Here is a 17270-nt window from a genome sequence, read left to right on the forward strand (position 1 = left end):
AGTCAAAGAGAAGGTGAGTAAACTCGGCTTTGTCTGACTCCACCGTTTCCTCTCAGGCGGTTTGCTGCTGAAAACAAACACGAATGAACATCGAATATTGACTCATGTCGTTTATTATCAGACAGTTTCTCTGGTCTCACACACATTAACCCTACATCATATAAAACATCACAGCACCGTGGAACACACACAGAGTGTTCATTCAGCCCAGAAAACATGCTGCCATGTTACGCTTTACTAACTGTGTATGTCTCTGACAGTTCTGCACAGAGCTGCTTCAGACTGTCGGGGAAACCAGTCAAAAACATGAAGCTAAGAGACCAGAAACACCAGCAATGGGAGGCCATCTGAAAACATGAAGCAAAGAGACCAGAAACACCAGCAATGGGAGGCCATCTGCCCCCCGATACCTGCTGCTTGGTGGGTTGGTAACACGGACCCAAAGTCCCTCCTGCATGTGACCCAAAAGTGAGAAAAGTAACATTAACAGGTGTGGAGCTATAATTCGATATTTTGTCACACCTAGAATCAAACGTAAACAGATAAGTACCCACCAGCCATGCTGGAGATTGTGTAACCACATGGATTCAGATCACACACACATCTTTTGGAAATGCAGAAATATACAGCCCTTCTGGGGGAATGTTCACTCAGTTCTCTGCAATGTGTTGGGATATGGGATTCCTAAATCCTGTCTTGTTTTGTACCTCGGACATTTGAATGGATCGGTGCATGTAGGAGACCAATATCTGGCAAAGATTCTACTGGTGGCTGGAGAGAAGACCACTACTAAAAACTGGCTCAAGACTGACACCCCTAGCAACAAACAATGGATGTCAATTATAGACGATATACTAGCGATGGAACATCTCACATATATGATGAAAGTGAAAGAAGACCTAAAATGGTTGTCATATAAGGAAAAACTTGATTTTATATAATTATATACAGGCTCTGTTGAGGCTATTACTGCCTTTTTGTTTGTTTGTTTGTTTGTTTGTTAGATTCTCTTTTTTTGTTTTCTTTTGTTTATTCTCTCTTTCCTACTCCGCAATTCAGAGTTAATTGTCTTGCATTGTATTGTCAATATTGTTAACTAAAACAAATAAATAAAAATTGTTAAAAAAAAAAAAGGTGTGGAGCTATGGTCCCATGGTTAAAAAAAGACATCAAATACCTGTAGTAAAGTGGTGATGATGATGAAGATAAAGATAGATATCTATGTTTGGTTCTCAGATGGCTGATGTCCAAAAGTTCAGTCTTTCCATTGTAAAGGTTTTCTACAGGAAGTGGTGGAAACAAGCGGAGTGCGTTGGATTTCAGGCACTTTTTATTTCCAGCTAAGACTAGCCAAACAGCACTTAGCCTCTCACTGCTAACAGGCTAACGGTTGCTGCAGACGGGCTTCATCAGTGCTTTAAAATGTAAAATCTGTGTTTGTTGATGTTCGTTTACTTTTAAAATAAAACTCTAATGAATGAGTTTCTGGAATCACATTCTGGACTGTGATTGGCTGCTGAGGGAGAAGACAAGCCTCTTCGTAGAGCGTCATCATCAGACAATAAAACTGCTGTTTGGGATCAAGTCTGCTGTTTTAAAGTGTCTGTGTCTGTGTCAAGTCCCTGAACGCATCACAACAAGGCTAATCGAATATAACCACTGAACAGAAACTACCCAGCAGTATTTAAGCCCCGCCCCCATTAGAAAATGGGCGGGGTTTTACTCCTCAGTGGGCGGAGCCTCTACAGGCTCCTGCTGATTGGGGTCGACGTAGTCCTGGTTGAAGGTGACGGAGTCAGCGCCCAGTTTGAACTTGTAGACGCCTAGAAGACCCTGCAGCGCCTGAAGAGACAGAAGAAGACCGGGTCACGTATGTAACACTAAGAGAGAACACGTGAAATATGTTAACATGTTAGTGAGAACACCTGAAATGTGTTAACATATCAGAGAGAACACGTAAAAGATGTTAACATGTCAGAGAGAACACGTGAAATATGTTAATATGTCAGAGAGAACACGTGAAAGATGTTAACATGTCAGAGAGAACACGTGAAAGATGTTAACATGTCAGAGAGAACACGTGAAAGATGTTAACATGTCAGAGAGAACATGTGAAATATGTTTACATGTCAGAGAGAACACGTGAAAGATGTTAACATGTCAGAGAGAACACGTGAAAGATGTTAACATGTCAGAGAGAACACGTGAAAGATGTTAACATGTTAGAGAGAACACCTGAAATATGTTTACATGTCAGAGAGAACACATGAAAGATGTTAACATGTCAGAGAGAACACGTCAAACATGTTAACATGTCAGAGAGAACACGAGAAAGATGTTAACATGTCAGAGAGAACATGTCAGAGAGAACATGTGAAAGATGTTAACATGTCAGAGAGAACATGTGAAAGATGTTAACATGTCAGAGAGAACATGTGAAAGATGTTAACATGTCAGAGAGAACATGTGAAATATGTTTACATGTCAGAGAGAACATGTGAAATATGTTTACATGTCAGAGAGAACACGTGAAAGATGTTAACATGTCAGAGAGAACACGTGAAAGATGTTAACATGTCAGAGAGAACACGTGAAAGATGTTAACATGTCAGAGAGAACATGTGAAAGATGTTAACATGTCAGAGAGAACATGTGAAATATGTTTACATGTCAGAGAGAACACGTGAAAGATGTTAACATGTCAGAGAGAACACGTGAAAGATGTTAACATGTCAGAGAGAACACGTGAAAGATGTTAACATGTCAGAGAGAACACGAGAAAGATGTTAACATGTCAGAGAGAACATGTCAGAGAGAACACGAGAAAGATGTTAACATGTCAGAGAGAACATGTCAGAGAGAACACGTGAAAGATGTTAACATGTCAGAGAGAACACGTGAAAGATGTTAACATGTCAGAGAGAACATGTGAAATATGTTTACATGTCAGAGAGAACACATGAAAGATGTTAACATGTCAGAGAGAACACGTGAAAGATGTTAACATGTCAGAGAGAACACGTGAAAGATGTTAACATGTCAGAGAGAACACGTGAAAGATGTTAACATGTCAGAGAGAACACGTGAAAGATGTTAACATGTAAGAGAGAACATGTGAAATATGTTTACATGTCAGAGAGAACACGTGAAAGATGTTAACATGTCAGAGAGAACACGTGAAAGATGTTAACATGTCAGAGAGAACATGTGAAAGATGTTAACATGTAAGAGAGAACACGAGAAAGATGTTAACATGTCAGAGAGAACACGTGAAAGATGTTAACATGTCAGAGAGAACATGTGAAATATGTTTACATGTCAGAGAGAACACGTGAAAGATGTTAACATGTCAGAGAGAACACGTGAAAGATGTTAACATGTCAGAGAGAACACGTGAAAGATGTTAACATGTCAGAGAGAACACGAGAAAGATGTTAACATGTCAGAGAGAACATGTCAGAGAGAACACGTGAAAGATGTTAACATGTCAGAGAGAACATGTCAGAGAGAACACGTGAAAGATGTTAACATGTCAGAGAGAACACGTGAAAGATGTTAACATGTCAGAGAGAACACGAGAAAGATGTTAACATGTCAGAGAGAACATGTCAGAGAGAACACGAGAAAGATGTTAACATGTCAGAGAGAACACGTGAAAGATGTTAACATGTCAGAGAGAACACGTGAAAGATGTTAACATGTCAGAGAGAATACGTGAAAGATGTTAACATGTCAGAGAGAACACGTGAAAGATGTTAACATGTCAGAGAGAACACGTGAAAGATGTTAACATGTCAGAGAGAACGCGTGACTTCGGTAGCTTACTGTGGCAGTCGTTCACTAAATCAGGACCAGGGTCAGGACCAGTACCAGATACTAAACCATAAGAACTCGTAGACCTGGACCCGATAAAACTGTGGGACATGCAAACAGGTACCGAGGTGCAGAAGTAAGATGTTTCAGATCCTGAGGAACGATTGGACGATGAGCACCAGGTGAGCAGATGGTTTCCAGGTAACTGCCGGACCACCTCTGGATGAATAAGGGTCTGACTGGACAGAACAGAAGAAGGGTGGTCCACCACTGAAGCTGACCACACTCAGGTTCTGAGAACCAACGGTTAGGGTTCTGCTGTTGGTTCAGTTTGTTGGGTTAGGGTTAGGGTTCTGCTGTTGGTTCCGTTAGTTGGGTTAGGGTTAGGGTTCTGCTGTTGGTTCCGTTGGTTGGGTTAGGGTTAGGGTTCTGCTGTTGGTTCCGTTAGTTGGGTTAGGGTTAGGGTTCTGCTGTTGGTTCCGTTGGTTGGGTTAGGGTTAGGGTTCTGCTGTTGGTTCCGTTGGTTGGGTTAGGGTTCTGCTGTTGGTTCCGTTGGTTGGGTTAGGGTTAGGGTTCTGCTGTTGGTTCCGTTGGTTGGGTTAGGGTTCTGCTGTTGGTTCCGTTGGTTGGGTTAGGGTTGGGGTTGGGGTTCTGCTGTTGGTTCCGTTGGTTGGGTTAGGGTTCTGCTGTTGGTTCCGTTGGTTGGGTTAGGTGTTAGGGTTAGGGTTCTCCTGTTGGTTCCGTTGGTTGGGTTACAGTTAGGGTTAGGGTTCTGCTGTTGGTTCCGTTGGTTGGGTTAGGGTTAGGGTTCTGCTGTTGGTTCCTTTGGTTGGGTTAGGGTTAGGGTGATCTGCAGGTTAGGGTTAGGGTTAACCCTAACCCCTACACTGTGATCACAGGTGGGTTTACCAGGTTAGGTTTAGGGTTCTGCTGTTTGTTGGTTGAACACTGAGGTCAGATCAGATGATGTGACAGTGACCTGTCGGCCAAGGTGTGCAGGTGATCGGCAGGTGATCTGCTCACTGAAGCATTTTAAGCAGCACACACTTCAACTGTTAATGGGTTTAATGTTTATGTTACATCATCATTACATCAGAACACAAGAGCATCAGCATTTCTTCACCGTAACACAACACTTTACAGACTGCATTTAGAAGATGGAAACTCCAGGGTCTGGTTCTACGGAGCAGGTTCAGCATGTCCAGGTTACCTGCTGGTTATCTGGCTTCACTAACCCTAACAGATGGGATCATAATGCTGGTTATCTACCTTCACTAACCCTAACAGATGGGATCATAATGCTGGTTATCTGGCTTCACTAACCCTAACAGATGGGATCATAATGCTGGTTATCTGCCTTCACTAACCCTAACAGATGGGATCATAATGCTGGTTATCTGCCTTCACTAACTGAACAGATGGGATCATAATGCTGGTTATCTGCCTTCACTAACCCTAACAGATGGGATCATAATGCTGGTTATCTGCCTTCACTAACTGAACAGATGGGATCATAATGCTGGTTATCTGGCTTCACTAACCCTAACAGATGGGATCATAATGCTGGTTATCTGGCTTCACTAACCCTAACAGATGGGATCATAATGCTGGTTATCTGCCTTCACTAACTGAACAGATGGGATCATAATGCTGGTTATCTGGCTTCACTAACCCTAACAGATGGGATCATAATGCTGGTTATCTGCCTTCACTAACTGAACAGATGGGATCATAATGCTGGTTATCTGGCTTCACTAACCCTAACAGATGGGATCATAATGCTGGTTATCTGCCTTCACTAACTGAACAGATGGGATCATAATGCTGGTTATCTGGCTTCACTAACCCTAACAGATGGGATCATAATGCTGGTTATCTGCCTTCACTAACTGAACAGATGGGATCATAATGCTGGTTATCTGGCTTCACTAACCCTAACAGATGGGATCATAATGATGGTTATCTGCCTTCACTAACTGAACAGATGGGATCATAATGCTGGTTATCTGGCTTCACTAACCCTAACAGATGGGATCATAATGCTGGTTATCTGCCTTCACTAACTGAACAGATGGGATCATAATGCTGGTTATCTGGCTTCACTAACCCTAACAGATGGGATCATAATGCTGGTTATCTGGCTTCACTAACCCTAACAGATGGGATCATAATGCTGGTTATCTGCCTTCACTAACTGAACAGATGGGATCATAATGCTGGTTATCTGGCTTCACTAACCCTAACAGATGGGATCATAATGCTGGTTATCTGCCTTCACTAACTGAACAGATGGGATCATAATGCTGGTTATCTGGCTTCACTAACCCTAACAGATGGGATCATAATGCTGGTTATCTGCCTTCACTAACTGAACAGATGGGATCATAATGCTGGTTATCTGGCTTCACTAACCCTAACAGATGGGATCATAATGCTGGTTATCTGCCTTCACTAACTGAACAGATGGGATCATAATGCTGGTTATCTGGCTTCACTAACCCTAACAGATGGGATCATAATGCTGGTTATCTGGCTTCACTAACCCTAACAGATGGGATCATAATGCTGGTTATCTGCCTTCACTAACTGAACAGATGGGATCATAATGCTGGTTATCTGCCTTCACTAACTGAACAGATGGGATCATAATGCTGGTTATCTGCCTTCACTAACTGAACAGATGGGATCATAATGCTGGTGATCTGGCTTCACTAACCCTAACAGATGGGATCATAATGCTGGTTATCTGCCTTCACTAACTGAACAGATGGGATCATAATGCTGGTTATCTGGCTTCACTAACCCTAACAGATGGGATCATAATGCTGGTTTCCAGCATCAGTTGCCACACACCTGTAAGAACCAGACCCTGGACTGATGATCCAAAAACCCACATTCTATCTTTTACAGGCAGACTGAAAGTCCAAGAAGCAGCATCGGCCTGTTACCATGGTAACAGGAAGGCACTTTGGGTGACAGGCACTTCGAACAGCCAATCACAGTCCACAGTGAGCTGATAAGGAACTGGGTGCAACAGCAGTGCTCTTCTCTGATTGCCAGGTTGTGTTTGTTTCAAGCAAGAGGAGCGATGCAGAGTTTGCTGTATTCTTCCTCAAATGAGACTCGCTTCAGCTGCTCCAGCAACAGCAGAGTGAGACCTGCCTGCACACAACACGCAACACAACATGCAACACAACACCCAACAAGCAACACAACAGGCAACACAACACGTAATACAACACGCAACATACAACACGCAACACAACATGCAACAAACAACACAACACGCAACACAACATGCAACACGTAATACAACACGCAACACGCAACACGCAACACGCAACACAACATGCAACACAACACGCAACACAACATGCAACACAACACGCAACACAACACACAACACAACACGCAACAAGCAACACAACACGCAACACAACACGTATTACAACACGCAACATACAACACGAAACACGCAACACAACATGCAACACAACACGCAACACAACACGCAACAAGCAACACAACACGCAACACAACACGCAACACAACATACAACACAACACGTCACACAACACGTCACACAACACGCAACACAACACGTAACATGCAATACAACATGCAACACAACACACAACATACAACACGCAACACGTAACACAACACGCAACACAACACAACACAACACGCAACACAACACGCAACACGTAACGCAACACGCAACACAACACAACACTCAACACAACATACAACACAACACGTCACACAACACGTCACACAACACGTAACATGCAATACAACACAATATGTCACACAACACACAACACGTAACATGCAACAAAACACGCAACACAACACGCAACACGTAACACACAACACAACATGCAACACAACACGCAACACAACACGTAACACGCAACACGCAACACAACATGCAGCACAATACGCAACACGCAACACACAACACGCAACACGCAACACAACACGCAACACAACACGCAACACAACACGCAACACGCCCGTGAAGACAACATGAACACCAGGGAAAAAGACATATATTCCAACATCATTAACCTGGTATTTGTGTGCTGTTGTTTTTAGCACCACCAGGTTTCCATATTTATTTTACTCTACATTTTTTTGCCATGTTGGCCAGTTTGTGTGTCTGTGTGTGCAGGTGTGGCTGTAACAGCACAGTTCCACCAGCAGGGGGCAGGTACGTACCCAGGTGAAGATGGAGAAGAAGGAAAAGACGATGGTTGCTCTGGCAGCGTCAGCTCCTTCATCCAGAGGGTTGTCCTCAGAGTTAGAAAACTGCCACTGATTGGCCAGAAAACAGAAGCCCACGAACCAGATGAGAGACCATAGAGCTGCAGGTTCAGAGGAGAGGGGTCACACACACAGGTACAGGTGGGTTTACCTGTGACCCGGTGGGTTTACCTGTGATCCGGTGGGTTTACCTGTGACACAGGTGGGTTTACCTGTGATCAGGTGGGTTTACCTATGATCAGGTGGCTTTACCTTTGATCAGGTGGCTTTACCTGTGATCACAGGTGGGTTTAACTATGATCAGGTGGCTTTACCTGTGACCAGGTCGGTTTACCTGAGATCACAGGTGGGTTTACCTGTGACCAGGTGGGTTTACCTGTGATCAGGTGAATTTACCTGTGATCAGGTGGGTTTACCTGAGATCACAGGAGGCTTTACCTGTGATCACAGGTGGGTTTACCTATGATCAGGTGGGTTTACCTGTGATCAGGTGGATTTACCTGTGATCAGGTGGGTTTACCTGAGATCACAGGTGGCTTTACCTGTGATCACAGGTGAGTTTAGCTATGATCAGGTGGCTTTACCTGTGACCAGGTGGGTTTACCTGTGATCAGGTGGGTTTACCTGTGATCACAGGTGGGTTTACCTGTGATCAGGTGGCTTTACCTGTGACCAGGTGGGTTTATCTGTGATCAGGTGGCTTTACCTGTGACCAGGTGGGTTTACCTGTGATCAGGTGGGTTTACCTGTGATCACAGGTAGGTTTACCTGTGACCAGGTGGGTTTACACCTGTGATCACAGGTGGGTTTACCTATGATCAGGTGGGTTTACACCTGTGATCACAGGTGGGTTTACCTATGATCAGGTGGGTTTACACCTGTGATCACAGGTGGGTTTACCTATGATCAGGTGGGTTTACCTGTGATCAGGTGGGTTTACACCTGTGATCACAGGTGGGTTTACCTGTGATCAGGTGGCTTTACCTGTGACCAGGTGGGTTTATCTGTGATCAGGTGGCTTTACCTGTGACCAGGTGGGTTTACCTGTGATCAGGTGGGTTTACCTGTGATCACAGGTGGGTTTACCTATGATCAGGTGGGTTTACACCTGTGATCACAGGTGGGTTTACCTATGATCAGGTGGGTTTACACCTGTGATCACAGGTGGGTTTACCTATGATCAGGTGGGTTTACCTGTGATCAGGTGGGTTTACACCTGTGATCACAGGTGGGTTTACCTGTGATCAGGTGGCTTTACCTGTGACCAGGTGGGTTTATCTGTGATCAGGTGGCTTTACCTGTGACCAGGTGGGTTTACCTGTGATCAGGTGGGTTTACCTGTGATCACAGGTGGGTTTACCTATGATCAGGTGGGTTTACACCTGTGATCACAGGTGGGTTTACCTATGATCAGGTGGGTTTACACCTGTGATCACAGGTGGGTTTACCTATGATCAGGTGGGTTTACCTGTGATCAGGTGGGTTTACACCTGTGATCAGGTGGCTTTACCTGTGATCAGGTGGATTTACCTGTGATCAGGTGGCTTTACCTGTGATCACAGGTGGGTTTACACCTGTGATCAGGTGGCTTTACCTGTGACCAGGTGGGTTTACCTGTGATCAGGTGGGTTTACCTGTGATGACAGGTGGGTTTACCTGTGATCAGGTGGGTTTACCTGTGATCACAAGTGGGTTTACCTATGATCAGGTGGGTTTACCTGTGACCAGGTGGGTTTACCTGTGATCAGGTGGGTTTACCTATGATCAGGTGGCTTTACCTGTGACCAGGTGGGTTTACCTGTGATCAGGTGGGTTTACCTGTGATGACAGGTGGGTTTACCTGTGATCAGGTGGGTTTACCTGTGATCACAAGTGGGTTTACCTATGATCAGGTGGGTTTACCTGTGACCAGGTGGGTTTACCTGTGATCACAGGTGGGTTTACCTATGATCAGGTGGGTTTACACCTGTGATCAGATGGGTTTACCTGTGATCAGGTGGATTTACCTGTGATCAGGTGGCTTTACCTATGATCAGGTGGGTTTACCTGTGATCAGGTGGGTTTACACCTGTGATCAGGTGGCTTTACCTGTGATCAGGTGGATTTACCTGTGATCAGGTGGCTTTACCTGTGATCACAGGTGGGTTTACACCTGTGATCAGGTGGCTTTACCTGTGACCAGGTGGGTTTACCTGTGATCAGGTGGGTTTACCTGTGATGACAGGTGGGTTTACCTGTGATCAGGTGGGTTTACCTGTGATCAGGTGGATTTACCTGTGATCACAAGTGGGTTTACCTATGATCAGGTGGGTTTACCTGTGACCAGGTGGGTTTACCTGTGATCAGGTGGGTTTACCTATGATCAGGTGGCTTTACCTGTGACCAGGTGGGTTTACCTGTGATCAGGTGGGTTTACCTGTGATGACAGGTGGGTTTACCTGTGATCAGGTGGGTTTACCTGTGATCACAAGTGGGTTTACCTATGATCAGGTGGGTTTACCTGTGACCAGGTGGGTTTACCTGTGATCACAGGTGGGTTTACCTGTGATCAGGTGGGTTTACACCTGTGATCACAGGTGTGTTTACCTATGATCAGGTGGGTTTACACCTGTGATCACAGGTGGGTTTACCTATGATCAGGTGGGTTTACACCTGTGATCAGATGGGTTTACCTGTGATCAGGTGGATTTACCTGTGATCAGGTGGCTTTACCTGTGATCACAGGTGGGTTTACACCTGTGATCAGGTGGCTTTATCTGTGATCACAGGTGGGTTTACCTGTGATCAGGTGGCTTTACCTGTGATCACAGGTGGCTTTACCTGTTATCAGGTGGCCTTACCTGTTATCAGGTGGCTTTACCTGTGATCAGGTGGATTTACCTGTGATCAGGTGGCTTTACCTGTGATCACAGGTGGGTTTACCTATGATCAGGTGGGTTTACCTGTGACCAGGTGGCTTTACCTGTGATCACAGGTGGGTTTACACCTGTGATCAGGTGGCTTTACCTGTGATCACAGGTGGGTTTACCTGAGATCACAGGTGGCTTTACCTGTGATCACAGGTGAGTTTAGCTATGATCAGGTGGCTTTACCTGTGACCAGGTGGGTTTACCTGTGATCAGGTGGGTTTACCTGAGATCACAGGTGGCTTTACCTGTGATCACAGGTGGGTTTACACCTGTGATCAGGTGGCTTTATCTGTGATCACAGGTGGGTTTACCTGTGATCAGGTGGCTTTACCTGTGATCACAGGTGGCTTTACCTGTTATCAGGTGGCTTTACCTGTTATCAGGTGGCTTTACCTGTGATCAGGTGGCTTTACCTGTGATCACAGGTGGGTTTACCTATGATCAGGTGGGTTTACACCTGTGATCAGAGGTGGGTTTACCTATGATCAGGTGGGTTTACCTGTGATCAGGTGGGTTTACCTGTGATCACAGGTGGGTTTACACCTGAGATCAGGTGGCTTTACCTGTGATCACAGGTGGGTTTACACCTGTGATCAGGTGGCTTTACCTGTGATCACAGGTGGGTTTACCTGTGATCAGGTGGCTTTACCTGTGATCAGGTGGATTTACCTGTGATCAGGTGGGTTTACCTGTGATCACAGGTGGGTTTACCTGTGATCAGGTGGGTTTACCTGTGATCACAGGTGGGTTTACACCTGTGATCAGGTGGCTTTACCTGTGATCACAGGTGGGTTTACCTGTGATCAGGTGGCTTTACCTGTGATCACAGGTGGCTTTACCTGTGATCAGGTGGGTTTACCTATGATCAGGTGGCTTTACCTGTGATCAGGTGGCTTTACCTGTGATCAGATGGGTTTACCTGTGATCAGGTGGGTTTACCTGTGATCAGATGGGTTTACCTGTGATCAGATGGGTTTACCTGTGATCACAGGTGGGTTTACCTGTGATCAGGTGGGTTTACCTGTGATCACAGGTGGGTTTACACCTGTGATCAGGTGGCTTTACCTGTGATCACAGGTGGGTTTACCTGTGATCAGGTGGCTTTACCTGTGATCACAGGTGGCTTTACCTGTGATCAGGTGGGTTTACCTATGATCAGGTGGCTTTACCTATGATCAGGTGGGTTTACCTGTGATCAGGTGGCTTTACCTGTGATCAGATGGGTTTACCTGTGATCAGGTGGCTTTACCTGTGATCACAGGTGGGTTTACCTGTGATCAGGTGGGTTTACCTATGATCAGGTGGCTTTACCTATGATCAGGTGGGTTTACCTGTGATCAGGTGGCTTTACCTGTGATCAGATGGGTTTACCTGTGATCAGGTGGGTTTACCTGTGATCAGATGGGTTTACCTGTGATCACAGGTGGGTTTACTTGTGATCAGGTGGGTTTACACCTGTGATCACAAGTGGGTTTACCTGTGATCAGGTGGGTTTACACCTGTGATCACAGGTGGATTTACCTATGATCAGTTGGGTTTACCTGTGACCAGATGGGTTTACCTGTGATCAGGTGGTTTTACCTGTGATCACAGGTGGCTTTACCTGTGATCAGGTGGCTTTACCTGTGTTCACAGATGGGTTTACCTGTGATCACAGGTGGGTTTACACCTGTGATCAGGTGGCTTTACCTGTGATCACAGGTGTGTTTACCTTTGACCAGGTGGGTTTACCTGTGATTACAGGTGGCTTTACCTGTGATCAGGTGGGTTTACCTATGATCAGGTGGCTTTACCTATGATCAGGTGGGTTTACCTGTGATCAGGTTGCTTTACCTGTGATCACAGGTGGGTTTACCTGTGATCAGGTGGGTTTACCTGTGACCAGATGGGTTTACCTGTGATCACAGGTGGGTTTACCTGTGATCAGATGGGTTTACCTGTGATCACAGGTGGCTTTACCTGTGATCACAGGTGGGTTTACACCTGTGATCAGGTGGGTTTACCTGTGATCACAGGTGGGTTTACCTGGGATCAGGTGGCTTTACCTGTGATCACAGGTGGGTTTACCTGTGATCAGGTGGGTTTACCTGTGATCACAGGTGGGTTTACCTATGATCAGGTGGCTTTACCTGTGATCACAGGTGGGTTTACCTGTGATCAGGTGGGTTTACCTGTGATCACAGGTGCGTTTACCTGTGATCAGGTGGGTTTACCTGTGATCACAGGTGGGTTTACACCTGTGATCAGGTGGCTTTACCTGTGATCACAGGTGGGTTTACCTGTGATCAGGTGGCTTTACCTGTGATCACAGGTGGGTTTACCTGTGATCAGGTGCAGACCAGCACAGCAGCAGTCTCACCTGACACCCCGATGTCGGCCATGACGGCCTTCTTCCGGTCATTCACTGCGCTGATCTGAGGAAAATAAACATCCAGCGCCAGGAAGCAAGAACTGCAGAGGAAGCACAGCGTTCCCATGGCAACCGCGTAGTTGCACGCATGCTGGTTGCGATTGAAGACGCAGAACTCCTCCACCTCCTCGGGCCGGTTAACGTAACCCTCGTTAGCGACGCAGGCCAGGATCACCATGGAGAAGAGCTGGACACAGGGAAGGGGCAGTTAGCTCGATGCTAACAGACAACACAGGGAAGGGGCAGTTAGCTCGATGCTAACAGAAAACACAGGGAAGGGGCAGTTAGCTCGATGCTAACAGACAACACAGGGAAGGCGCAGTTAGCTCGATGCTAACAGACAACACAGGGAAGGGGCCGTTAGCTCGATGCTAACAAACAACACAGGGAAGGGGCAGTTAGCTCGATGCTAACAGACAACACAGGGAAGGGGCAGCTAGCTCGATGCTAACAGACAACACAGGGAAGGGGCCGTTAGCTCGATGCTAACAAACAACACAGGGAAGGGGCAGTTAGCTCGATGCTAACAAACAACACAGGGAAGGGGCAGCTAGCTCGATGCTAACAAACAACACAGGAAAGGGGCAGTTAGCTCGATGCTAACAAACAACACAGGGAAGGGGCAGTTAGCTCGATGCTAACAAACAACACAGGGAAGGGGCAGTTAGCTCGATGCACTTCCCCAGGGGAACTGTTTCAGTCTGCATTCCCACATGAGTCAGACCTAATCGGGACTGATGCGGCGCAGCCGTCTGCGACAGCGACGTGTTACTTTAGCTCCCGTGTCAGTGCAGTCACATGAGCGCTTATTCAGGTCAGTCTTATGGACCAATCAGAGCAGCGGCAGCAGCCTGGAACAGCGAGCATTTGTTCCACCGGGCGGACGCTGAGCCTCAGGAATGTTAACGCCGGTCTCATGACCGCGAGACACCGAGCCTCCTCAGCAGATCTCTGAACCAACGCTCACTTCCCCCCACATCCTCCAGCTGTCATCCAACACTCAACCAGCCAATCAGGTGGCAGCCAATCAGGTGGCAGCAGAGCAGGTGGAGGTTCTACAGGTCCGGTTCCCCTTACAGAACCTTTCATTATAATTTCTGCAGGTAACTCTGGACCACCTGAGGTCCACCTCCTTCAGGTGGTTCAGGTTCCCTCAGAGGGACCTGTTGCCACCTGCAGGTAACTCTGGCCCACCTGAGGTCCAACTCCTTCAGGTGGTTCAGGTTCCCTCAGAGGGACCTGCTGCCACCTGCAGGTAACTCTGGCCCACCTGAGGTCCAACTCCTTCAGGTGGTTCAGGTTCCCTCAGAGGGACCTGCTGCCACCTGTAGGTAACTCTGGCCCACCTGAGGTCCAACTCCTTCAGGTGGTTCAGGTTCCCTCAGAGGGACCTGCTGCCACCTGCAGGTAACTCTGGCCCACCTGAGGTCCAACTCCTTCAGGTGGTTCAGGTTCCCTCAGAGGGACCTGCTGCCACCTGCAGATAACTCTGGCCCACCTGAGGTCCAACTCCTTCAGGTAACTCTGGACCACCTGAGGTCCAACTCCTTCAGGTGGTTCAGGTTCCCTCAGAGGGACCTGCTGCCACCTGCAGATAACTCTGGCCCACCTGAGGTCCAACTCCTTCAGGTGGTTCAGGTTCCCTCAGAGGGACCTGCTGCCACCTGCAGGTAACTCTGGCCCACCTGAGGTCCAACTCCTTCAGGTGGTTCAGGTTCCCTCAGAGGGACCTGCTGCCACCTGCAGGTAACTCTGGCCCACCTGAGGTCCAACTCCTTCAGGTGGTTCAGGTTCCCTCAGAGGGACCTGCTGCCACCTGCAGATAACTCTGGCCCACCTGAGTTCCAACTCCTTCAGGTAACTCTGGACCACCTGAGGTCCAACTCCTTCAGGTGGTTCAGGTTCCCTCAGAGGGACCTGCTGCCACCTGCAGGTAACTCTGGCCCACCTGAGGTCCAACTCCTTCAGGTAACTCTGGCCCACCTGAGGTCCAACTCCTTCAGGTAACTCTGGACCACCTGAGGTCCAACTCCTTCAGGTAACTCTGGACCACCTGAGGTCCAACTCCTTCAGGTAACTCTGGACCACCTGAGGTCCAACTCCTTCAGGTAACTCTGGACCACCTGAGGTCCAACTCCTTCAGGTAACTCTGGACCACCTGAGGTCCACCTGGACCAGAACCATCGTGTCTCTCAGCAGAAGTTCTTCTTGGACACTTAAAGGTTCTGAAGGTTCTGGAGGTTCTCCGTAACATCTGGTCCAATGAGAGCAGGAAGGCCAATCAGGGCTCTTCTTTCATCAAACACACATCATGTGACCAGCAGGTCAGAGCCAGACGACCCGAACAAACCAAAGAGTGAAAGTTTCTGACATCATGATGACATCATGAGGACATCATCAGACTCACCCAGCAGAGGATCCTCATCACGGTCTGAGGCTGCCTGATGAAGGTCAGCGGGTCGAAGGCTTGGCCGGCCTTCCCCGCCCCGTAGGCCTGGAACCCGTCCATCCAGCCCAGCTTCTGTCCCCAGACCGCTTCAGACTGCTTCAGACCGCTTCAGACTGCTTCAGACTGCTTCAGACCGCTTCAGACCACTTCAGCCCTGCTCCACCTTCCTCCGCCCACTGGTCCAGTTGGCCTCTGTGCCGGTGTGAGTGTTCTTCTTCTCTGCCGGTATAAACTGCTCTATAATCTGCACTAATCCTCTTCGTCCTCCCTGGCATCGAAGCTTTTAACCCTGAGCCTGATCTCACAGGTCGCAGAGTTTTACTCCACCAATCTCACAGGTCGCAGAGTTTTACTCCACCAATCTCACAGGTCGCAGAGTTTTACTCCACCAATCTCACAGGCCGCAGAGTTTTACTCCACCAATCATGCGTTCATATTCATCACAGTGGAGCTCACTGTCATCCAATCAGAGTGAAGGAGGCGGGATTAGAGTTCCTGAGAGGAGACACTGCCTGAGAGGCATGACTGAGGGTAGCAAAAACCCACAGACCATCAGCTGTCTTCTCAAGAGGTCCTTCCTTCCTTCCTTCCTTCCTTCATCACCTTCCCTCCTTCCTTCCTTCTTACCTTCCCTCCTTCCTTCATCACCTTCCCTCCTTCCTTCCTTCTTACCTTCCCTCCCTCCTTCCTTCATCACCTTCCCTCCTTCCTTCCTTCTTACCTTCCCTCCTTCCTTCATCACCTTCCCTCCTTCCTTCCTTCTTACCTTCCCTCCTTCCTTCCTTCATCACCTTCCCTCCTTCCTTCTTATTCCCTTACGTCCTTCCTTCCTTATTCCCTTACCTCCTTATTAACTTCCCTCTTCATCACCTTCCCTCCTTCCTTCCTTATTCCCTTCCTTCCTTCTCACCTTCCCTCCTTCCTTCCTTATTCCCTTCCCTCCCTCCTTCCTTCTTTATTCCCTTACCTCCTTATTCCCTTCCCTCATCATCACCTTCCCTCCTTCCTTCCTTATTCTCTTCCTTCCTTCTCACCTTCCCTCCTTCCCTCATCATCACCTTCCCTCCTTCCTTCCTTCTCACCTTCCCTCCTTCTTTCCTTATTCCCTTCCTTCCTTCTCACCTTCCCTCCTTCCTTCCTTACTCCCTTAGGTTAGGTCCGTTCTGTGTTGAAGGGTTGAACACATGATGTTCCGGTTCTGTCCAGCAGAGGGCAGCAGAGACTCTCTCATACTGAGCTCCTCTTCCAGAGAACAGCAGATAGGGTTAGGGTTAACCCTGATCAATAATCACTCTGATCCATGACTGGAGTCCCCTCAGTGAAACGTGTGACAGAGACAGAAATCTGGGCTGTCACTTGACATTAAACTGGGCATTGATTATTGGTTGTTGATAGATCATTTCTGAAATTTGTGTGTGTG

The 17270-nt window shown here is 47.3% G+C and overlaps 1 protein-coding gene across 2 annotated transcripts; it reads right to left on the reverse strand.

Moving 5' to 3' along the window:
• Positions 1-1014: 1014 nt before the first annotated feature.
• On the reverse strand, positions 1015-15910 carry syngr1a (synaptogyrin 1a). Of its 2 annotated transcripts, none has more exons than XM_075453446.1 (4): positions 15809-15910; positions 13351-13588; positions 8038-8183; positions 1015-1842 (listed from the first exon to the last, which is right to left on the reverse strand). In XM_075453446.1, the coding sequence occupies exons 1-4, from the start codon at positions 15908-15910 to the stop codon at positions 1720-1722; spliced, it is 609 nt and encodes a 202-aa protein (XP_075309561.1). In that variant the 3' UTR covers positions 1015-1719. The 2 variants fall into 2 exon arrangements, with proteins under 2 accessions (XP_075309561.1, XP_075309562.1); XM_075453447.1 differs by lacking the exon at positions 1015-1842 and adding an exon at positions 6709-6975.
• Between the last annotated feature and the right edge of the window lie 1360 nt (positions 15911-17270).

Source organism: Odontesthes bonariensis, chromosome 21 (genome assembly GCF_027942865.1).
Source record: "Odontesthes bonariensis isolate fOdoBon6 chromosome 21, fOdoBon6.hap1, whole genome shotgun sequence".
NCBI lineage: Eukaryota > Metazoa > Chordata > Actinopteri > Atheriniformes > Atherinopsidae > Odontesthes > Odontesthes bonariensis.

Coding starts and splice junctions, on each gene's coding strand:
- syngr1a (XM_075453446.1), bottom strand. CDS start 15,910: ATGGACGGGTTCCAGGCCTACGGGGCGGGGAAGGCCGGCCAAGCCTTC. Junction 8,184..13,350: donor GGCCGACATCGGGGTGTCAG/GTGAGACTGCTG, acceptor CTGAACCTGCAG/CTCTATGGTCTCTCATCTGG. Junction 1,843..8,037: donor TCTTCTCCATCTTCACCTGG/GTACGTACCTGC, acceptor CTGTCTCTTCAG/GCGCTGCAGGGTCTTCTAGG.